This window comes from Lemur catta, chromosome 7 (assembly GCF_020740605.2).
Source record: "Lemur catta isolate mLemCat1 chromosome 7, mLemCat1.pri, whole genome shotgun sequence".
Taxonomy (NCBI): Eukaryota; Metazoa; Chordata; class Mammalia; order Primates; family Lemuridae; genus Lemur; species Lemur catta.
Window position 1 is genome coordinate 64,477,047 of NC_059134.1, and position 24,401 is coordinate 64,501,447.

Consider the following 24,401-nt stretch of genomic DNA (forward strand, 5'->3'; position numbering starts at 1 on the left):
CCTCCTTTGTAGCCATAGCTCATACAACAACCCTCTCCCTCATTCTCTGAGCTCATCACTCAGACATTTTTTCAGTTCCTGATACATGCCAAGCTCTCCCTCCACCCACAACCCTCACCCACTTCAGACAGACTGCTTCCTCTGAGTAGAACATTCTCCTACCCTTGCCCCTGTTCCACTTATCCTTCAGAACATAGCTCAACTGTCATTTTTGCAACAAAGCCTTATTTCACTCTCTACTCCAAACCAGGTTCCCTCCAATTTATGTTCCTATAATGCCTTGTACTTGTACTTTTAGTCTCACAGCACAATCTGTGATATCATTTGATTAATGTGTTTCCCTTACCAAATTGTGAACTCCATTAAGGCATGGATTTTATCTATTTTGCTTACCCACTGTATTCCTAGACCCAAGAGCGGTGCCTGGATGAATAAATGAATTAATGAGCTATTTAAAATTTCAAAACAACCATAATACGTGACTGTTTATTCTACAAATCTTAAGCCAAATGAACAGCAGCTTAGTTCTACTAACAACTGAGTCTATGAGTCTCTCTAAAATAATGATTATTTTTACATAGCTAAAATTTATTGAGAATTTATATATGCAAGGCAATTTGCTAAGTGTTTTACATATATTATGTCATTTAATCCTCACACTAACCATTAAAGGGCTGCTGTAAAGGTTAAAAGAAATAATCCATGTAAACATTTGGAACAAGGTCCAGCATACTGTAGGTACTCAGTAAACCCCAGCAGCTTCTACTGTTGCTGCTACTACTATTATTATTGTTGCTGTACCCCCAATTTTACATGTTAGAAAAATGAGGCTCAGAAAGGCATCTTAAGTTTTTTTATGTTATTGTAAAACATAACTTTGTAAATTTCCATTTCTCTGTATTGGTGCTTATATATAGAAATACTATTGATTTCTGAATATTGACCTTGTACCCAGAGACCTTGCTAAAGTCACTTTGGGATTTTCTTTTGGATTTTCTGTGCACATAAATCGTGTCATCTATGCATATTAAGTTTTCCTTCTTTTTTTCTTTATATTTGTTTTTCTTGCCTTACTCCACTAGTTAAAACCTCCAGTACGAAGTTAAATAGAAGTAATAATGGTAGCCACCATCATAGTCTCATTCTGGATCTCAGAGAATTCTTTCAATATTTCATCACTAAGTATATTTGACACAGGTTTTTTGTAGATTTAGAACCCAGATCTTTGGTACCAAAGCCACAATCTTAATTTTGACTCCTCTACTTCTACTCCTTTCTGGGCTTACTCCCCTTCACTATCCCTCCCAGTCTCTGTTCTTCAATATCTTTATCCTTCCCTCACCTGCTCTCCTTTTCTTTCTCTATCTTCTCTGTCTTCCTCTCCTGTTTTTCTTTTTTATCATCTCTTTCTTTTCTCTCCCTACCCCTTTCTTTTATTGTTTTACTGCTTTGGTAAAGCTTGTATTTTTCGTTCTTAATTCTCTACTTGAAAAGTAGGTGAGTTAAATACCTTTTGTTTATCTGTCCAAAGAAAAGTTTGCTTTTCATATTTTCCTAGGTAGTTCTGTAGTCTTCAATTAAAAAGCTTCGATTTGCTCTATAGTCTACGTTCCAAGAAAAGAAAGATTGAAGAGAAGAAGAGGTGGCAGGAATGCTCAAACCAAATTGGGTAAACTAGGAATGGAGCCCAGCTTAAGGGACCAAGGCCAGAAACCAGTGGCTGTCTCCAACATGCCCAGGCTGGCATCTCCTGGTGTCCCTTTGTTGTCCTGGTTATGCACTACCATAGCTTTCTAATAGTCTATATCGCCTTATCTATGGACAAGAATATCCAATCATTAGTGTATTCCCACTTGCAATATATGACTGGCTAATCCTTTGCACTGGATTCGTTCATCTTTTCCCTATCTGACATATACATTTAATGCAGTTCTGGCATTCATTTCATCTACCCATGCTGGACATTGAGAATACATAGATGGCTGTCAGTGAGCTCCTTGAAGCCAAGAATTAAGAGCACCAAAATCCATCTGGGACCATCTAAGTAATAACGGTCAGGTGCTGTATGTCACAAGACATGCACAAGATAAAATCTTCAAGGACAAAACTTCCCAAATTAGGGGTTGCGATCACATTCGTAGGATATTAACTCTCCTATCTTGATTACTTATTGCCTATCATGAGATGTGAGTTAATATAAGGACTGGGGAGAGGAAGACATGCAGACTGAGCCTTGGAAGAATCTTTGTGAAAACTCTGTTGCAGTTTATTTTGAGGTAAGCCTACTGGACCTGCTCCCAGACACCCAGAAGACAGTATGAGGTCAGTAATGCATCCCAAGATACTGCAGATTAGACTGATTTCTTTCATCTGCTCATCTACAGCCAATCTCATGGAGGCCAGTGCTATCAGGTGGGGTGAAGCTCTGGTAATGTTAACAAGAATCTGGGAAGCTTCCATCAGAGAAGGAACTCAAAGAAAGTGCTACGAGAAAGACAGCTCCAACTCTCTTTCTATAGGCTATATAAACACAGTGATGGGCTGGGCGAGGTGGCTCACGCCTGTAATCCTAGCACTCTGGGAGGCCGAGGCGGGTGGATCGCTCAAGGTCAGGAGGTCAAGACCAGCCTGAGCAAGACCCCGTCTCTACTAAAAATAGAAAGAAATTACCCAAACAACTAAAATATATACAAAAAAATTATCCGGGCATGGTGGCACATGCCTGTAGTCCCAGCTACTCGGGAGACTGAGGCAGTAGGATCGCTTGAGCCCAAGAGTTTGAGGTTGCTGTCAGCTAGGCTGACACCAGGGCACTCTAGCCCGGGGAACAGAGTGAGACTCAGTCTCAAAAACAAACAAACAAACAAACAAAAAAAACAGTGACATTTCTAGAACCCATATATGCTGTGTGTTAGTTATTTTTGAGACTTCATCTGGCTCTATGGAGTGAAGAGTTACAAAATACTAAAACAAAAGGTACTTATTTCATGTACAAGAAGAAAGGAGAGTTGAAAGCCTGCATCCTACTCTGTTGCTAGTGCTACCAGATGAGTGGGGGCAAGGGAAGGGCCAACTTCCAGGGCAAGGAAAGCAGGCTGAGTCTCTAGGGCCTGGAAGGGAGGAAAGGGCTTCTGGAAAGCAGGCTAGGATTGGAGAAGAGCTTGGGAATGTGGCCACATTGTCTGACACTTAGTGCCTTACAGACACAAGGAGCTCATCTGTCAATGGAGATGATACCACATTCCCTCTAGCACCCAGGATTCTTCAGAGGTCAAATGAAAGAAGGTGAAAATGTAGAGTCTGTATAGGGTTATCACTGACACTTCCATGCTAGCAACTATGTCACTGATGCCTTGACTTCATCTTCACATGCAAAACCTTCAGATTTCATGAGGGAAAGTGTGTATTTTGAGGTTTGCAAGCAAATAAAACCTATTTTCTAGTTCTGTGAGGAAGAGTCAAAATGCCAAAAACATTCACTCTGATAATCAGCTCAAGTCATCTTTGGGGAATGAAGGGAGACAACCCAGAGCCCAAAAAGCCTCCTCTTACCTCCCTTAACTAGCATCTCCTCACTTGACCCTCATTTTCTCTTCTTCTCCCAAACTGTATGTTCCCATCCCTGTCCCTTCCCTTCTCGTCTCTTATCTCTTTATCTGTCTCCTTATCTCTGTCTGCCACCTGCCTGAGTTGTCTGAAATTACCCCATCTATAACCTATTTAACCTACCTGTCTTTACCACCTGACTCAGCAACTTGCCTGACCAATGACCTCCCTGATTTTCACCCTCTTCTGTTAGTCACCTATGCAACTATGCACCCACCCATCTAACCTTCTACTTCAGCGGTCCCCAACCTTTTTGGCACCAAGGACCAGTTTCATGGAAGACAATTTTTCCATTGACCGGGGGTTGGGGGAAGGTGTGCGGGGGTGCAGAGCTCAGGAATGATGTGCAGCCCGTTTCCTAACAAGCCAGGAACCCCCCGAGGGCTGAGGACCACAGTTCTACTTGAAGTATGTTCTGTTACGTGCTGCCTCCTTCTCCCCACCCTCACTGCCAGATCCCTTTCTGGAGTTCAATGTGTTTACATTGTTATTCTAATGATCGCCACATAGTGTTGTCAAAATTCAGAGAAAACATTGTTCTTTCATTTTAACAGGAAGGGAAATTGAGACACAGAGTGATTCCACAGATTTCCCAAGTTCATATAGGCCAAGACTAGAAATCTGGGCCTATCTTTGAAAATCTGCTGGCTGCTCTTGATTCCATGCCATTAGCTAGAAAGTGAACGCCCTACTCAGAAGTGATTGAGAAGTCAATAAACAGACACTTAGTACACATGCCCTGAGTTTAATATAAATTTCAAGTTCTTACAGCAAGATAATATTGCTGGAGGTAAATTAGTGCAGATAGGATGGTATTCCACATAAATTAATTTTCCACATTTCTGAAACATACCTCTTTCAATAACAAAACGCAATTGCCTTAAAAACATTATTTTGCATGGGAGTATTTCTAAAACACTTTACACACCACTCTGTCTTACTAAGCAGAGTACAAGGAGCCTAATGAGATAATTTCTTAGCTATGTCAAGGAACTTTGGTGAACCGCTAAGTAGTTCAGTGATGCTTTCGGGAACTTCTAAGAACATAGGACTTAGCTTGTCCTTTCAGTGAATGGCCTACTGTGGCACTTTTCCAGGTGATGTTTCTTGTCTTCTCCCTTGTTGTTAGCTGCCATTATAGAAGTCCTGACTCCCTGTTTCTTTCTTCTTCTTCTTCTTTTTTTTTTTTTTTTTTTTTGTAGAGATGGGGTTTCACCATGTTGCTCAGGCTGGTCTTGAACTCCTGGCCTCATGTGATCCTCCCACCTTAGCCTCCCAAAGTGCTAGTATTACAGGGGTCAGCTGCCATGCCTGGCCCTGACTCCCTATTTCTAATCTGCTAACTGCTATAATATAGGAAAACTAAAAATTTCTAAAGAAAACCATATACCTAAGCTTGCTAGATCAAGGACATCGACTAGATAACTGTGTGGGTTTATGACCACGTACAGAATATAATACATGGGTTTTGTGATGCCTGTTTTTTGTTGCTGCTTCAAAGCTTTGCCTGGGCTCACTTCTGGTTTCAGGTTTTTGTTCCAGTGGTTAAAATCATCAAAGACTGACCACCGTGTAAATGTGCAGTAGGAAAATGGACCAAAAACTTGGGAGTTGTGTCTTAGAAACATACCGAAGGCCTTCACTCTGGCTGAGGAAACAGATAAGGAGACAAGGAGAGAGGTAAATAGATTTGTGAATTAAATCCTTGAAATATTTGAGTGCTTCAACAGCTTCAAGGTTAAGTAGGCTGGATTAACAGTAGTAGATCTTGAAATAACAGAATCAGATGGCTGAGGAAGAGACTAGCTTTTCCAGTAAGTGGTTTCACATGTTGATTGATTCTTTTTTTTTTTTTTTTTTTTTTTGAGATGGGGTCTTACTATATTGCCCAGGCTGGTCTCAAACTCCTGGGCTCAAGCGATCCTCCCACCTCAGCCTCTGAAGTAGCTGGGATTTTTAATAGTTGCTGCTCTTGTTGACAGTGAGTGCTCCTCCATCTCCATGAAAAGGTCTTGTACTAATATTAAGGCTATTCCCATGGATGTCACTATGCTGACATATGCTAACTTACCAAAGTCAAATGGAAAAAGGTTCATGTGTGGTGAACAGGGAAGAAATGAAAAGTACCCACTGTCCTGATAATCCAGGGAAGTCAGAAAACCAAAGAGGATCCCAGAGTCTGAAGTGGAAGGAAGAGGAAAGGAATATGGGGATTCCAGCAAGTCCAAAACAAAAGCCAGATGAGTGGAACCCTCAAAACCTAAGCCTTGGAAACTCAGGAGAATTAGGTCAGAGGCATTTTGCCCAGGCTAGTGCAGGAAACTTAAGTTCTAGGAGCAAGGATCTGTTTTCTCATGGGCCAAGAGACCCAGACAAAGATCACTGGTTTGGTATGTGAATGAAATCAGTATAGAACTAAGGAGACAGGCTTCATAGAGGGTGCTAAATTCAGATAGCCAGACCTGGGAGTATTGATTGCTGAGTAGAACAAGAGTGCATCATTCTGGAGATGCTAACCAGGACACAGGCTGTGCCCTCAGAAAGCCTCACCAGGCCAGGCACCATGGCTCACACCTATAATCCTAGCACTCTGGGAGGCAGAGATGGGAAGATAGTTTGAGGTCAGGAGTTCAAGACCAGCCTGAGCAACATAGCAATACCCATCTCTACAAAAAATAAAACAATAGCTGGGCATGGTGGTGTGCACATGTAGTCCCAGCTACTTGGGAGGCTGAGGCAGGAGGATTGCTTGAGTCCATCAGTTTGAGGCTGCAGCGAGCTATGATGACGCCACTGCACTCTAGGCCCTGTCAAAAAAAAAAAAGAAAGAAAGAAAGCCTCCCCAGGCCCTGGGAACATTCTGAACAAAACTGCTATAATGCTATCAAGGCCAGGGCCAGAGCCAGGCTATGAGGAAAAGATCGTTGCTGAGGTTGAGCACCCATGATCTAGTCCACAGCAGTGGATCTGGAGACTGGTAAGGCAGGATACTTCCTCACATATGCCAGGGTTTAGAGTATGAGTTTAAGCAAGTCATTTCCCACCTCTAAGCTTTAATTTCCTCCTGCACAGGTTAATGTTAATCTCACTGAGTTGTTGTATGACTCAAATTAAGAGTTTGGGCATCAAAGTACTTTGATAATGGTATAAATGCTATCCATGTGAGTCATTTACTCGTCTGCATCACTCTTAATAATCTGTATCACAGGAATGCCTACGGCTCTGTATCGTTTACCAGAAATACATCCCAGACTCCTCTTAAGCCATGAGCAGCATCCTGGTGGCCTCAAAGTCCTCTCTTGAAGACCTGGGGCTGCATTCTGAGCAGCAGAAGAGAGCTCCCTCTTGTAGGTGAACTGGGACTTCAACAGGGCTTTCTGTCATGCCTGTATCTTTGACTCCATGAGAGCTTTGAGGAAAATATTTTTCAGCAGTTGACTAGTTCAGAAGTATGAAATGAAACCATAAAATGTCTTCCAGTTTCACTTGGGACATAAGGGTGGTTGTCGCAGAGTTGTAACCACAGTCATTCTTCAAAGTGGCTGAATCAAGTTAGGAAGCTTAGTCAACAGCTAGTGGCAGACAAATGTCAAAATTCATTCAAAAATGTCCTGCTGGATGCATGGAAGGTGATGGGATAAACTGCTCCTGAGAGCTCAGGCCACTAGAAAATCAGTTCTAAAACTTTTACATCTCATTTTCAGCAGCAACACATTTTCACCATCAGCTCATTTAGCACCAACTCCAAGATGTGCGTGCACAGATGCTCTGCTTTACCACAACTCCTCCTTGTGGTGATCTAGAGTCAGTGTGGAACACACAGAAAGTTACCTGGAGCCACAGGGTCCTCTGGTCTGTGACCCTCAGATAGACTTTTGACTTTCCTGGCACTCACAGGCCATCACAGGCTGAGTGGGCTGGAAGTCAAAACACATTTACCAGATAAAGGTAACCCAGACCAAACTGGGCTGGGTTCTAGGACCTCTCTCCAGCAAGGCCTCAAGCTACGTCAGGAAAATCCAGCAGGTGAGAGGCCAAATGGAGTTCTATTTCTCCCATTGCAGTGCAGAAAGAGAGGCAATTTAACCTAGTCAATGAACACAGGGTTGAGCCAAGGACCTGTGTTCTGGTCCTAATATTGCCCATGGTCACTTAACCTCTCTGTGTCTCAGTTTCCACATCTTTCAAAGGGGAATAAGAAAGTGGCTTCCTCATAGTATTGCTAGGATAAACAAAGAGATAAAATGGAACAATCCATGTAAAATCCTTTGAAAAAAAGTAGAAAAATACCATACAAAATATTATCATTCAATGGTAAGATGCTCAAAATGTTTTTTGGTATCCTCAGGCTGCACACACTCACCCTGCCCAACCACAGCTCCAAGGCAACAAATTCCCTCAAAAAGAAAGCCCTTTTTCTCACTGCCGTGGTTCTGTGTATAACTAGTGCCTCTCTCTATCAGGGTTGACCTATCTCTGTCAACCCAAAGGTTCCTCTGAGCCAGGATGACAACCTTGAGGATCCTTTTAATGGGAGCCCAAGCCATGAAGAAGCCTACAAAACACGTGATCAATGCCAGGCCATCTGCCCCTCCAAATCTCAGCATGAGTCCCAGTTAATAAGGGCCAGGAGCAGCTCAAAATGACAAGTTAGAGTTCCTAGGACCTTTGCCAACCCCACTGCCAACCTGCAGCCACACAGAAGGCTGCATCCTCTTGCTGCTCAGAGAGCCCCGTGGGCCACTCGCACAGGGGGCACAGACTCCGTGCTCACGTGTGGCTCACCTCCTTTCCTCTGTACTGTACACAGGAACAGAACAGAGCCTCATCAAACGAGCAACAGCGTTTTCTGCATGGCTTCCACTGACACTTGAGCACTGGCAACTCATTTGTTCCTTCTGATCAACTGACATCTAGAGCTAGCTGCCTTCCAGTCATCTTCTGATGTATCTTCCACAGGAAAACATCAATAACTTAAAACTTAACTTCCTCCTCCCCCTAGATATGTTCTTTTTCCCATGTTCCCATCCCAGTGGGCCAACACAAACCTGGGTGTTAAGCAAAAGGACTTTCTCTGCCTCACCTCCTATCATCAATCAGGCACTGAGGCCAAAACTCCTGCGATCTGGTATCTCTTGAAATCCTTGCTTCCTCTTTATCCCCATCATTATTAATTTCATTCAACCTCCTGTTTTTCCTCTGTACTGTCCTGGCATCCCTTACAACAATTAAAGTGACTATTCAAATTAATCAAACCATGTCCCTCCTTGGTGGAAATCCTTCGTTCATTCCTCCAGCTCCAGAGCATAATTTGAAAGGCCTTCCAACCTCTCTGGTTTCAATCACTTCCAGGATCTCGTGTCCCTATCAAGTCAAATTATCTGATGCCCCCTAAGTGTCCCAGGATTTCTCTCACTTCTGGACCTTTCTAGTTGCCATCCCCTCTGACTATTTATTCTCCTGCTTCCCAGTCTTCAATAGCCCAATTTCCCCTCCTTCAAATCTCAGCTTAAAATCATGTCCCCTAAAACACTGACATTGGGGTACCCTCCAATGACTATCACAGACTTCATCCCAATTTATTGTTGTCGCTTGTTACTCTCTCTTCTACCAGACTGTGAGCTCCAGTGTGGGAGCTTATCCACCAATGTGTGCCTGGCACCTAGCAGAATATATGGCACATAGGAAGAGATTAATATATATATATAGATAGATATGTATATATATATATATATTTAATATTGAATGAATAAATAAATTGATGGACAGACAGGTGGCTGGCACAAATACAAAAAGCAAAACATCTAAGAGCCTCAAAAGGCCCTTTACAGTACCTCTAGGGCCTCTAGGCCTAACCATTTTTAACAGGGTAGGACAGGCCAGGCACAGAAAAAAAGCTTCAAGGGTCACCAGGAATTTCCAAGTTAACATTTCATTTTTGCCACCCCTTCCTTTTCTAAATTCTTCTCAAGTATCAGTGAGACTGACTGATCTAAGATATACATGGCAATGGTACTGCTGGGGGAACTTGGTGAGGTTTAAGTACACTGAGCAACTACCACAGCTGGGGCTGCAGGGCCAGAGGGATGTTGTAGGGCTGAGGGTACAGGCTGGGAGGGAACAGAATATCTGACAGACCTTCCAGTCCAGGCCTGGGTGCAGGCACCAGCAGGGCTGAGGGCACCAGGCCAGAGAAGGCAATAGAGTAAGTAGAACAAGGCCAAGGGACACAGGAAGGGGTGGGTGGAGGGCATGGCACAGTACTGAGGCTCTGGCTAGAAGGGCGGAAGACTAGACAGCTGAGGATTTGTGGAGTTCTGGGTTATTTGCAGGGTAAACAAGTACTTTCAGCAAGCTGGTAGGTGGGTACAGAGGAAGGCCTCTAATAGCTCATCTTTAAGAGATCTCAGTCCCCAGACGCTCAGCTACCTCTGTAGAACATCCCTAATGACCATTCACCCAACAAATTCCATTGATTCAAATTCTAAGGCCAACCAACTTTGGGTTGTGGGGGCCACCTAAAATATGTTCCCCGTATTCATTGTAGAGGAAGAAGTTCAAGCTTTGGACTCTTAACAGATCTCTTAGCTCTCTCTTCTACTAGCTATAGGGCTCTGGACTTCAGTTTCCTTACCTATACAAAAGGGATGCCCACCTCACACAATTGTTGGGAGGGTTAAGTGAGATAATGCTTGTGAAGCACACACCCAGTTCCAAGAACAGAGAAAGTGTTCATTAAATTGGCTTTCTTCCCCTTTCAAGGGAAGCCCAGTGGGCCTCATTTTAATTGTGTACATGGGAATGGGCATGGGGATTGAAGAGGATCTACGTTGCCAACCCATTAGGACAGGAGGCATGAGTCAGGGCTGTGTAGCATCCAAGGATGGAACAGGGACACACCTCCCCCCACCCTATCACTCTCATCCAGGTGGCTGGGGTCTTGGCTGGCAGTGGGTCCCATGTGGTCAGGGAAAACAGGCTCTGTTAGTACCTTTCTCACCACATTCGGAGAGGAGTGCTGGATGGTGCTGTCCACTGGGGGGACGCTGAGAGGGGATTCTTCCCCAGATGCCTGGGGCAAGGCAGCAGCAGTATTCTTGTCAAGAGGGAGAGCTGGTTTTGGGCCTTCAGATGCCGGGGGCTCATCTGTAGCCTGGAGAAGAAAGTAAGAACTTGATTTTCTTTTGCAGAGAGTAGTAGCAGCAGCAACAGTGGCAGCCAAGAGCTGGTGCCCACCCTGCCCACTGTCACCACCTACACAGTGTGAATTGCTTAAAAATTTTACAAAAAAAAATATTTTTATTTAAACTCTTCCTAAGACTACATCCTAACATAACAGTCAGGATAGAACCCAAACTGAGAATCCTGAGCTAATTGTGTCTTATTCGTTTTAACAATCGTAACACAGTTTTGACTTACATTTAGCTTGTGGTCCTCTATGAACCCTAGACCCTTAAACCCTTCTCTGCGATCACAGAGAATATTCTATACATCCTCAAAGGAACTGAACCTCAGGGGAAGACATTTGAAGCATGATCTGAAATTGTCAGTGCTGAAGTACAAATGTGAAGCCTTATATTTTATAATAGAAGTTTACAGAGCTGCTTTGAAGATATAAATGTGATTAGAGATTTAAAGGAGATGGCATTATGGAAAAAGTGAGAAAGGATAGGGAGAAGAGGCTAAAACAGGAGGTTCTGGAAAAAAGAAAACCAGGAGCTAAGAATGAAGATGTGGAATGCAGCAAACATCCCAGAGGTACAAACTGCCACTCTTCGACTATCTTTTAGCTAAGAAAACGAGCAGCATTCAATATACCCCTAAGGAGAGAACAAGACCTCTTCTGTGTCATTACACAAAAGTCAGCCTGCCTGGATCCAATTCTTAGCTCTACCTCTCAATGTTGTATGATCTGTAGGCAAACTGCTTGCCCTCTCTAACCCCCACTCCTGTACCTACAAAATATAGATGGTAACGCCTACCAAACAACATTGCTGGTGGGATGATGATATAGCGCATTCAGAACACACCTAGCTTAGTAGATGTAAAATAAAGTTTAAGTCTATATCTGTGCAGTGTGATAAAAGTGCTGCCCTGTAGTATCTAATGCATACCCTCCTCACCACTCCTTAAGCTCTGCCCTTCCCCATGTCTGGGATTCATAAGTATCCAGTAAGGGAGTTGGAGAGGTTACAAAGATAAGAGATAGCTTCCCCTCTGCCCCAGCACTGGCAGGAGTCCAGCATAGCTAGAAAGTACCATCTATGGACAAGATCCCCAGTATCATCCAGGAAGGGAGGGCTAAGCCAGCCTACTCTGGAGAGTACAGAGCCTAGATCTTTTCTAGGACAAGGTATTGTGTTCTCTGGAGCTTTCCTGAGATGGGAGGTTAAGCCCAGGGTAGTTTTGAAATGTGGGGGCTAAGCTAAGCCACCCTAAGATGAAGAGACTGTATTCCTGTGCCACCTTGTGACTGCAGAGGCTCTGTTTCCTGAGCAATCCTACGATGGGTAGAATATGTCCCCAAGCCATTCTCAGGCCTACCTGCAGGGTCTCCTCCTGGCTCTGGGACTGGACAGGTGCTGGCTGCCTCACAATGTAGTTGATCTGCCCCACAATGGTTTGCTGAAGATGCTGAGGAGATTTCGTCTGACTCAGTTGCAGGCTGGGCTGTTGAGCCTGAAGGAGAAGCTCCAAGTCCTTCTGCATTTCCTCCAGCTCAAACTTATGGTACATTATGTCCACGTTCTGGGAACAGGCGGGCGCAGAAGAGCTCTCATGCTGACTGGAAGCCGGATGCTGGGATGGAGGTAGAGGTGGGGATGGCTGCTGTGGGGGAGGAGGTGGTGGAGGTGGTGGAGGTGGCAGCTGCTGTTGAGGCTGCTGCTGAAAGTGACTGAGCTTCAGCTTCTGCTGGTGGCCGAACTGGACTTGGATAGAGGGTGTCGGTAAGGTGGGCTGGGTGTGGGATCCCTGCTGAACATCCTGTGGGGGGACGATGCATACAGGCTGGGAAGTCAGCTGCTGCCCCAGCCGCTGGGATGTGCTCTCCTGCTGCACAGGCGGCGGCGTTTCCAGCCAGGGCTGCAGCAGCTTCGGTGGATGAGGACTGCAGGCCAACTCTTTCTCCCTGGGCAGCAGGGTGGAGCACTGCAGTGATCCCGGCTGTTGGGGCACCATCTCAGAGGGCTGCCTAAAGCTGTGGGCTGGGTGTATGCTGGGTGGGGGGACCTGGGCCTTGAGGGAAGGTGACACTGGGGAGCAGTGGGAGCAGCACACAGATGAGGAGCACAGTGCCGGAGACTGGAACTTGTGTGAGGGGTGGCTAAGAGCCTCTTGCTGAGCCACTGGGGACTGGTGGCTTTGATAAAAAGATGATGGCCCCTGTAAGACTCCATAAGCAGGAGTATCTGCCCGGGACAGTTGTCCACCTTCGGTAGTTATGCAGCCTGGAAATTCAGAACAGAGTTTTTCAAAAAGCAATCTGTAGTTGCTCCCCCCTTGCTACTTCCTGTTCCTGCGACCAAAGGACACAGGCATTAAGAAATTCAACCCCTAACCTCCAAGACTTAGTCTAGGATGCTTCCAGTAATAGCACCTGTATGGACCTGCTTTGGGGGCCTGGGATATTTGAGAAATTAGCCTAGCTTTTACCAGATGCTCAGCCTTGACTCTGTTTCTGTCCCACTAGGGGGAACATGGACTCCCTCAAATAGCACCCACTCCTTTTTTAACAGAAAAGCCCAATCAGACTCTGACAAAAAGAATCAACATTGGGGAGGTAGCGCACTAGAAAGCAGCAAACAGTAGAAAGTCATCCCTGAGCAAGTCTCCAGATACAGGTGTGTGGAATTGTGTGTTGAGCAAACAGGATGGAAGAGAGTGGGGAGCCCTAATACCAGGCCAGCGCCAGGCACCAGCACTGTCCTCTGAGGTCTCTGGGCCCCTTGTGCATAAGTAGATCTACTGCTAACTCAGCCTAATGGCCCCTTCATCTCATTGTTTTGATGAGGCATACTTAGAGGAAGACTGAGCTCCTCAAAGGCAAGGAGTGTGTTTTATTCACCTTTGGTCCTTTAGTGCCCAGCACGGGGCCTAACCCAGAGCAGGTAGCCACCAAACGTCTGCTGAATTAAATGAAAGGGGAGGGGGAAGCAAAAAATAAACCTAAATATCACTGATAATTTTTCCAAGATTAACTGAAAGTTGAAAACTTTCAACAAGATTAACAGCCCAAAGAAGGACAGCAGTTGGCCATTAATTTAACAAACTCACTAGGCTGTCAACACAGTCACAACTTCAAGTTGTCCGCAGTCTGCCTAAAGACTGAATGCCAGCAAATTGCAGCAGGGACGAAAAATGCATAAGGTCATGAATTATCTGCTTACATCTCAATTCTCAAGGATGTGTATATAATCTACGTATACATAAATACACACACACACAGTCTCACTGTTGCTGACATACCCCAGCTTGTGCCCATACACGCATACCCTGGGTACCTACAGAGACACACATTTGCCTGCAGTGCCAGCATTCTGGAGAGCAGGGCCACTGTCTTATCTCCTCTCCAGCAATGAAACCAAGGTAGCAGGGACATTTGTGCAGAATGGTTAAACTCAGATTTCAACTGGCCCTAACACAAAGTCCTATGTTGCCATTGTTATTTAACTTCCCCATCCTCCCTAGCCCCCCCAAAAAAGGTCTGCTGAATGACTCCATGACCACTAGCAGTCTCAGGAAGTACTTTCTCTTGAGCAAATGCTGCCCTACCCAGTAAGCTAAGCACATGGGCTATATTCATTCCTAGCAATTAGGTCGAAGCCCACAAGGTGGGCCCTGGCTCACCAAGGGAAGCCAGCTGCTTGGTCCAGAAGTTAGGCTCCCAGGTGAATCTGATACTCCAAGGGGAGCCAGGATCTGTGTTACAACTTGTCTCCAGCAATCGCTGCATCTGAAACACAATCTGACAACAGCATCAAAGGTAATTTGTTTGGGCATCTTGTGCCCGAGTGACAACTTCCTCGCCCTCACTCTTTAGACAGGTTGAAAGGCTCAAAGTCATGGCTCTTTAGCCTCTGGTCATCCCCCCATAGTCTCATTCCCTTGCACCTTAGTACCTTCCCATCCACCCAGTTGATCTGCTTCCTCTTATCAAGGCTTCTGGAACACTTCCATTGTTATCTCTTCCAGGCCTCAAGTGATTTTAATTCTCCCTCACAACATTATTACCTGGCAGTTCCATCCATTCTACCATCACCTCAATTTAAAAGCCGACAGGGAGCAGACATTCTCTGAGCTCCCACTGTTGTCCTTCCATCTGCATGTAAAACACCCTTCCATTCTACTCAATTGCATTCTTCCTCTCTCATCTCTTTCATCTATTCCCCATCACTTCCTTTTATCTAGAACTTTGTCAAGGGTCCAACTTACCCTGCCATCCTCTAGTGAACTAATGTCCCAGCCAACATCTTAGCCTCTTACTTCCCTGATCTCTTTAATGTCAATCACCTTCACCTCTACTTTCAGTTTGGTCACCATACCTTGACCCATTCTATCTATGAGACCCTTAAACTCCAACAACCTACGCGCTGATCATAATGAGCTCTTGCTCTTTCAGAGCACGTTCTTCAACCTCAATGAACTCTCCAAGCCCTGCTCTTTCAGTCCACAGGATCTCCCAGCTTCCCATCGTTTTCAGTAACAGTATCACTAGTGTCCTAATTCCCTCCCCACCACCAATTCCTAACCTTAAGTCAATCCAGCCATCCCAAAGCCATGTTTTTGGAGCTGCTTCGGTAATCATTACTTTCAGCAGCACCTCTCAGCCCTTTTTCTTGTCACTTCTTTTCTTGTCACCTCCCTCTTCTACTGTTCTCAATGACTATTTAACATCTTCACTTTGATGCCACTTACCAGTACTTAACCCTCTTATAATCACTCCCTACTTCACAGAGAAAAAAAGAGATCATAAAGGATAAACTGCCCCAAACTTGTATCCCTCCTACCTTCAAATTTAATTACATTATACTGCCCCTGTCCTGTTCTCCCATCTCAGAGGAAGGGAGCATCCTTGTGTTTAAAGTCAACCAGTTCACTCTAGATCCTACCTGTTCCTGCCTTGTCAGTGCGCTAAATTCCAACACACATCCCTCCTCTTTATCTTCAACCTCTTCTCCCATAGAAATGTGTGCAAATGTTTTCAAAACTTAAAAAAAAAAAATTTCCCCAATTCTGCTCCTTCTCAAGTTACTTTCTTATTTCCCTTCTTTTCACTTCTGTTTCTACCTCCTCACCTCCCATCCTCAGTCTCCTTAATCTGGCTTTTGACCTTTCTACTTTGCTGGAACTTCTTTCAAAAGTTCACCTGATTCCCAGATCTCAAGGCTTCTCTTCACTAGCCATCCTCTTTCACCTATGTAGCATTGACAATGACCACTTAAAATTTGAAGCTCTGTTAGTTTCTGTGTACCACATTCTACTTCTCCTTCAACCTCAGACCACTGCTTCTCTCCCTCTCCTTCACTCATTCTCCTCCTCTGTCTATGCTGAAAATCATGGTATTCCCTGGGTTCCAGATTTACTCTCCTCTTCTTCCTCCACACACTCTTCCAAGGTGACACTGCTGATATTCCAGTGACTCCTATATCTCTATCTCCAACCTTGATTTTTCTTCTGACTTCCAGACCCATATATCAAAACAGCTTTCACTGTATCCAAATACAAACCCCATCAACTTCTCTCAAAATTCTTGCTCCTTTTCCTGGGCATCACCATCTTCCTAAGCCTAACACTTCAACATCATCTTCGACTCCTCCTTTCTCTTAGCTTCCCATTTAGACTCCAGTAACTTTCTATGGGATGAACAGCACACTGTTCGCGTCCAGGATAATATCTGAATCCATGACCTAAGACAAAGAACTGCAGACTTTCCCAGCTGAGTTACCTGGGTCTTTTGTACTGTGGGGTCTGGTAAAAGATGGTATTTATTTACTAACCCAAAAGCAGTGATTGAATTTGAAAGATGGACCGAGCTGCTATCTTACTCTTCCTTCCATCCTAAAAAAAAAAAAAAAAAAAAAAAGCACTTCCAAGGATAGCCTCCCTGCCCCTGTGACAAAGGTGGTGGTACTCTGATTAGCTTCAAGGACGGGCTGAGGAATTGGTGGTTGCTCTTACCAGCTCTTTGCTGAAAAGAAAAGGGACACTGGTTTTGCTGCAGACAGCCCAACTGATGAAATTCTGCACATGCTCAAATTGACGGTTGAGAACCATGATGCTCTGTAACTGCTGTTCCAGCTTCCGTTTTCTCTCATTAGTAATGCCCTGGGTATAAAGAGAGAAGACAGAGTCCCTGATTCTGTTCTTGGACTGCAGTCTGCCTGCTTGGGAAACCTGGTGGCCTGTTTATGTCAGTGTGAACACTGATGGAATCAGATGAGACTACACCCGAGAGGAGGACAGCAGGACAGAGCGCTGCCATGGGCTACCGATGGATGGAGGAGTGGAAGGAGAGACAGTGGGAGATTTTATAGTGCAACATGGAATGGGTGATACATGAATGAGGAAATGAATGAATGTTGACATCTCTTGGGCATAACTTGCTGGTGAAGGTGGGTTGTTTTGTGACTCTCTCTTCCTAGACTATTACCCTGCACAGTCAAGGATGGTAACTGCTTAAGAGCCATAGCATTGATGAGAATTTCAACTGATTTTCCAGCCCTTAATGAGCCACCCTCCCAAAATTAGGTTGGGTATTTTAAGATATGGGGAGCAGCAGAGAGCCATGGGAACTATGTATCTGAATTCTAACCCAGACTGCTCTGGGCCCTGGGACTGTTTGATATGTGCCTGGCTTCTGATCCAGTGAGAGAACAGAACCCATTCATCTGATCCATCTGTCCACATATACCTCCAACTCTTCTATGAGCCCATTGGCCTGTTTGTTCAGCTCATTCATCAGAACCATCTTGGCCATTTTGATCTGGTTTTCCACCTTCCTATGCTGATGCTTCACTTCAAAAATCCTGTAAACATAATGGGACAAAAAAACATGGTAAGCCCTTTCCTCATGGCCTATAAGGACTGAGAGATAGCAAACATAAGAGGCCAAACTTGGAGGCTACCTATTAGTATATCAGGGCCTAGCCGACACCAAATATAAAGAAAAGAGAACCTTCCTCTAGCACCCTGCCCTTTGTACAACCCATCCCACTTGATTTAAGCTGGCCAACGGCCCAAAGTTCAACTTGATTTTCTCTAGGTAAACCTAGCAGCTCACCAGTTGGCACAGCACTAGAGGTAGGACCAAGAGAAAGAGTATGAGTATGATTTCACATAATTTGCTGTCTTAAAAAGGAGGACACTCCAATAAATGACACACTGAGATTAAAAGGATGGGCAGAGACAGAAAACAGACTAGTGGTTTCTGAGGAGTGGGGAGTATCAAGGGGAAGGAGCAGTGACTAATACTGTTGTGTATGGGGTTTCTTTTTGGGGTGATGAACATGTTCTAAAAGTAGATAGTGATTATTATGGTTGTACAATTCTGTGAAAATACTAAAAGCCACTGAATTATACATTTTAAAAGGGTGATTTTATGGTATGTAAATTATAACTCAGTGAAGTTGTTTTTTTAAAAAAGAGCATGGGCTTTGAAGTCACTACAGGCCTAGCTTCCAAACCCAGCTCAGTCACTGACTAGCTGTGTAACCTCATATAAGTCACCTAACCTCTCTGAACCTCAATCTCCTCATCAGTAAAATGGAGATAATCCCTGGCTGAAAGAATCATAAGAATTGAACAAAATAATGCATGTATGATGCCCAATCCAGTGCCTGACACATGATGAGCTCTCAATACCTACTAATTCCTCTTCCTATGTAAAATACCAACGATTTCATATCATTTATAGGTTTGCATAGAAAACACTAGGAAAAGGGTAATAAAAGGCAGGTTGCCACTGACTTGTTACACCCTCATAATAAACAAGACTCTCTTCCCCAGTATCTACTCTGTACCCTTATTCTCAAGCACCTACTTCTAGCTAGCTCATAAGTTCATACTTTGGCCCAGACTCACTCTGATCATCCTGACCTAGCTTGGCCTCAGTCCCAAAGGTGATGACCCAAAGACCCCTCACTGTCCCTGAGACCTCTAATGCCAGGACATATGCCCAAATCTGCTCAGTCACATGTCTTCTTCATAGGCACTACATCTGACAGCCTCATATTGGAACCCAGGATGGGAGAGAACAGAGCATTTCCAGCACTGGCAAGGCTCTAGCCTGTGCTACCTGTCCTCAATTTGCTTTGCAGATGTCTGTAGACTGGATTTCTTATGTGCCACCTGTGTTGTCACATTTTCCAGAAGCATCCTCTGGTTTTGCAAAACTTCTTCAACATGTCTGCACCTAGGGGATGAGGCAGAGAAAAAGCTGAGGAGGGCCGAGTTCTATTCTGAATATGCCTGCCAAGCAGCAGTCCCCACAGTGCATTGTCTCAGCCAGGCCCATGAAGGCTGTGATTACATCTAGAAAAGTCCAAGGCACTGCAGGTTCTTGGCCCATTAGGCCTTTTCCAAAGAAGCCCCCCAGCAACAGCAGGGAAAAACTTCAGCCCAGGGGCTGCAGGTTGGCTTGGGCAGGGAGAGGATTTTGATGCACTGGGAGCCCAGAGCCCTCACAAGTAAGGAGTCCAGAGCCCTCCCAAGTCCACTTCAGGCAGCCCACCAGCCCCACCTGTGTTCTTTGTGTTCCACCATTAGGCAGCTATGGCATGTGAGCACGTCACAGGTCTCGCAGAATAGCTTGAGTACTTCCTGTGTGTGTAGAGGACAGTACAAGGTGAAGTCCCCAGAACCACCATTCACTCCTGCCAGAGAAGATGGAGAAAGTGGGCTTCTCTTGCTCAGGTAGACCTCTAGGTTAAGTTTTTCTGAGCAGCCCTTGGCCTTTAATGGACACCAGAGAGATACAGAGCTTAGGGGAGGATGGTGCAAACAAGGCCACAAGGAGGAATTCAGGCTTAGCCTGTCTGGATTTGCCCAGCTGTCTAGAAAGAGCACACCATCAAGCCCCAGCATCCCACCACCTGCCAGAGGCTGAGGAAGATACTTGCTGTTGCTGAACACGGATCTCTTGCAGAATAACGAATCCTCCAAAATTAACCTTAACCCCTTCATTAATCAGGGTTCTATTACTACAGGGCTGAAACAAGCTACCCAGCCTTGCTAGGCTTTAGGGTAGATCACATGGATCATGAACTCTGGTTCCCGCCGGTTTGACAAATGTAAAACCCCTCCCACAATTCAAGGGCCTTGGGAAAAGACTTTCAAGAAGACTGCATTTAAAACAAATGATGTGGGATGAACAAACGGATAACCTCTGATCCAGACTATCAAGTTAATCATGTAACTAAGTAGAAGTGAGGTGTGATTGTTCCAAATATAGGTGAAATATAGGGAACTCAGCTAACTTCCATGATAATTCAAGACTATTCCTCCCTACACCATCTCACCCACACTCACCCATACCCACCTCCAACAGGGAGAGACTAGAGTGAGTCACCCCTTTGACTCTGAAGGAGACTTTCTTCCTTTAGTAAAGGCTCTGAGACTACTCCTACCTTCTCCCCCAGCAAGGAAACAAGGTCAAAGAGCTACTTCTCCAGGGATTTTAGGGTTCAGTACTGTTTTGTGGCAAGGGAGTGGGTGGGGAGAGGGGTGATTGGTACCTGGAGATCCCTTTTGGGCCCGGGGAAAGAGCGGGCCACCAGGGGCAGGGCCATGCCGGTGCTCCTCTGTGCAAGAGCTGCACAGCCAGCGATTGCAGTAGGTGCAGAGGATGTGTGCTGCCCTTTTCTCCTTGCACTCGGAGCAGTTCTGGAAGCAGAGAGTTCTGGAGTTACTGACAATATTTTCATCTGGACCTGCCTTACAAGTGGCAAATGCTCTAAAGACTGCAGTCCTGTATGGCCGTTCCTCCACTATTTTGGAGTGTAATCTATTCTGGAGAGCTGCCTGGTGACATGTGGGGGCTTGTGAAGGAAAGTACCCTTTGTGGTTAAAGGAACAGGGGCTGCTTCAGGGGCTGTTCACACTAGTCTTGTGCTGAGGCTGAGGACACCCAGATGAATAAGCCAAGGACCTGACCTCAAGATATGCACAGTCGGGACAGGAAGGTACCTATTAGATGGGTAATGCTGTGATAAAAGGATGCATCTACTACTAAGAAAGAATAGGAAGGTTTCCAGGAACTCAGTTTAGGAGTGGCCAGGAAAGTTTACACAAAAAGGTTTAACATTTGAGTTGGAAACTGAATGACAAGTACGTTCACCAGGCAGACAAGGGAGGAAACTGTCATAATAAAGAGAAAGCACAGGCAAAAGCAGAAAATCAACGTGTCTTCAGAGAGGAGAAAGCCCCAAATGTGGGAGTACACAAAAGATGATCAAATACAGTCAAGAAAGAGCAAGTACAGACCAACTTTCAGAGCTGTGTTTCCACACCTGGGGTTTGTCTGGTCTGAGAGTACCTAGGCATCTCCTAGTCCAAATGTTCATTTATCTAGTCAGCAAATATCTTGCTAGGGATGATATAAAATATCAAGAGAAGAGGAGATTTGGGAAAACTTGGCCTGTGTGTGCCTGGATCATACAGGCCACCAAACTAATGTGGATTCTGGAAGTTTTCCTAGTTAAACTATGAACTCCTTGAAGGTAGAGTACATGAATCTATCTCCCTAGCACACAGCAAAGGGCCTGGCACATGTCAGACATTCAATAAGAATTAGATACAAGAATAAGGAAAGTAAATTAGTGAGTGAATAAAATGTAGTAGCAAGGTTACTCTAGTGGAGAAAGGAACAGAAGGGGTATCAGTCAGTAAATGATGTAAAATTTAAGAAATTCAGGAAAAAGGTCATAGTTGTTAAATACAGGCAAGATTAATGAGCCCATTTAATCCAGGCTGGTGTATTAATTTCAACTCAGTGGTACAGAAAAGGAAATAAAAGCCCAGTGCTAATATTTTTCAGTAAAAGCTGTAAGAGAGAGAAAAATACCCAGATATATTAAGCGATTCTTAATGTACTTTAAGATAGCATTCACCTTCTGCTCAAAGCATTAACACTAAAAAAAAAAAAATCTGTAATTTTCACTTAATAGAAAACCCCCTCTTTGCTTTTCCCAACTAAAACATTTTTCTTTTCTTCTAGATAGAAGGATGGATGGATGGTCGATGATTGGGCAAATTGATAAAGGAATAACAAGTCAGATGGAGTGATGAATGAATCGACAGACTTATGGACACAGGACTCACAGATTTCTGAAAAGGATCAACTGCTTCTTTCCTTGTCCTGACTTACCCTGGCCATCTTGGGTTGCGCAGCAGGAACACAATGCAGAAAAAAATGTTCAGTTACATTCCTGGTAAGATACACTCGCTTACACCCAGGACAGGAGATGAGCTCTGGGGAGGGGGAGGGAAAGAAAGACAGCAGAGTCAGAGCAACATGGCAGATATACATGAGGCCTAGACACAAAGCTTTCCAATACACTAAAATACGTGACAATACCCACTTGTGCCAAAATGAGCTATGTGTGATGCCATAGCCTGCATTTACCATGTAAGTACCCTGAACATAACCCATTAGTGGCCTACCCTACAAACCATCTGGTTTCCTCAAACCTTGTATTTATCTGGTCCCATTTTCTTCCCATCCCCATAAGTCATGCCACTAAAGGCCCAACCCTGCTCTGGTTCTGAAAATTAGGGGCCTTCCTGCTGCTCCCATTCCTCATTCCATATCCAAGAGCCCAGCTCCCATCACTGGCGAAGAGCCACAGAGTCAGTTTAGCCAGGACATAGCTCCAGTCATTAAGGTTACCATGTGGCAGGATTAATAAAATCTCAAAGCTAGAGCCTCCTAGAAAAGCAAGGTTCCATGCCTGCTCATCTAGGAGGTATTTTCCTCTTGTTACAGCCAATACTGATCGGTCTGCCCCCGGGGCTCAGAGGTCTACTACTGGGCTATCTCCACCTAGTTCCTGTTGGGTGCACCACATATACGTATGTTTCACCTATGAACAGCTTGACCTATTCTCTCTCTCCAGAGAAATGCAACATTCTCTAACACATTCCTCAGCATAGTGGGCTTCCGAACTATATAAGCTACATGAGACTGTCATCTTGGAGACTACAGTGACTCTCCAGGCCCACCCCAAGAGCAGTCATCCCGCTGGGAACAAGGAAGTGAGCCCCTTGAGCAGAGCAAGACCCCTGTGTCCAGGGATGAGGATGACCTGGGAAGGGATTGGCTATGGCAATGAATGCAGCAGTACCACCACAGTTTCTCTGCTTTATCTCATGTAATGTGGAGATACCTCAAAGAGCTACAAGTAGAAATACCATTTGATCCAGCAATCCCATTACTTGGCATATACCCAAAGGAAAAAAAGACATTCTATAAAAAAGACATCTGCACTCAAATGTTTATAGCATCACAATTCACAATTGCAAAGAGGTGTAAACAACCCAAGTGCCCATCAATACATGAGTGGATTAGTTAAATGTGGTATATGCATACCATGGAGTACCACTCAGCCACAAAAAATAATGGTGATCTAGCACCTCTTTTATTATCTTGGCTAGAGCTGGAACCCATTCTATGAAGTATCACAAGAACAGAAAAACAAGCACCACATGTACTCACCATCAAATTGGTATTAATTGAGCAACACTTATGTGCACATATAGTAGTAACAATCATCGATGTCGGGCAGGTAGGAGGGGATAGGTATAGTCACACCTAATGGGTGCAGTGTGCACCATCTGGGGGATGGACACACTTGAAGCTCTCACTCGGGTGGGGCAAAGGCAATATATATAACCTAAACATTTGTACCTCCATAACATGCTGAAATTTAAAAAAAAATAGAAAAGAATGATACAATGGCAGTTGCTCTAGACTTGCAATCAGACAAATGTAAGTCCAAATACCAGATTTACCACCCAATGACCCCAGGCAAGTCACTTAATCTAATTTAATTCCTCTGTGCTCCAGTTTCTTCATATGTAAAATAGAAAGGGAAATTAAGAGTTGCTGTGAAGATTAAATTAGATAATACTTGAGAAAGCACATGGACATCTATGAACATAGACTGAATTCAAAAGATTCCTCATGTATCATTCATAGTAAGGCAACAACTTCAATCATTAACTCCCCCTAGTGAAAAAAGTTAGATAGTCTGAGTAGTTGATGGAAAAAATGGCCACAAATTCTCCCTCTTCCCCACAACTGTACCCTTGCAATCCTACAATCAAAAGGGAGGACTCTCCACCCTTTGAATCTAGGCTGGCCTTGTGACTTGCTTTGGCCAACAGAATGCAGCAAAAGTGACAATTAACAAGTTCCAAGCCTAGGCATCAAGTGGCTTTATATAATTCTGCTCTTGCTCTAAGAACTCTAAGACTGTCATGTGAAAAATCTAACCTGGGATTCAGATTGCTGGAAGAGGAGAGACCATGCAGAGAGAGGCCTCAGTTGTCTCAGGCATCCCACCTGAGGCCATCATAAACCAGCTAGCCCCAACTAACCCACTAGTTGAACACAGACACAGTACTGAACACAGCCAAGACTGGCTAAGCCCAACTCAAATCAGAACCACCCCAAGCATCCTAGCCCAAACTGCCAACCTGTAGAATCATGAACTAAATAAAGTTTAATTTTATTAACTACTAAGTTTTGGGATGGCTTATTATGCAGTAAAAGCTAACTGATACACCCTGGAAAAATC

General features: G+C 44.5%; 1 protein-coding gene across 1 annotated transcript in view; it reads right to left on the minus strand.

Annotated features, from left to right (window-relative positions):
* The window catches only part of TRIM66 (tripartite motif containing 66), a 55,214-nt gene that overhangs the window by 16,393 nt on the left and 14,420 nt on the right, over positions 1–24,401 (minus strand). Inside the window, exons 2-10 of the mRNA XM_045557461.1 lie at positions 21,971–22,074; positions 20,340–20,487; positions 19,346–19,478; positions 18,902–19,018; positions 17,519–17,633; positions 16,786–16,932; positions 14,455–14,572; positions 12,151–13,055; positions 10,598–10,759 (exon numbers count right to left, since the gene is read on the minus strand). Of these exons, the coding sequence (XP_045413417.1) occupies positions 10,598–10,759; positions 12,151–13,055; positions 14,455–14,572; positions 16,786–16,932; positions 17,519–17,633; positions 18,902–19,018; positions 19,346–19,478; positions 20,340–20,487; positions 21,971–21,979 (1,854 nt within the window). The 5' untranslated portion in view covers positions 21,980–22,074. The remainder of the gene's footprint in view (positions 1–10,597; positions 10,760–12,150; positions 13,056–14,454; positions 14,573–16,785; positions 16,933–17,518; positions 17,634–18,901; positions 19,019–19,345; positions 19,479–20,339; positions 20,488–21,970; positions 22,075–24,401) is intronic.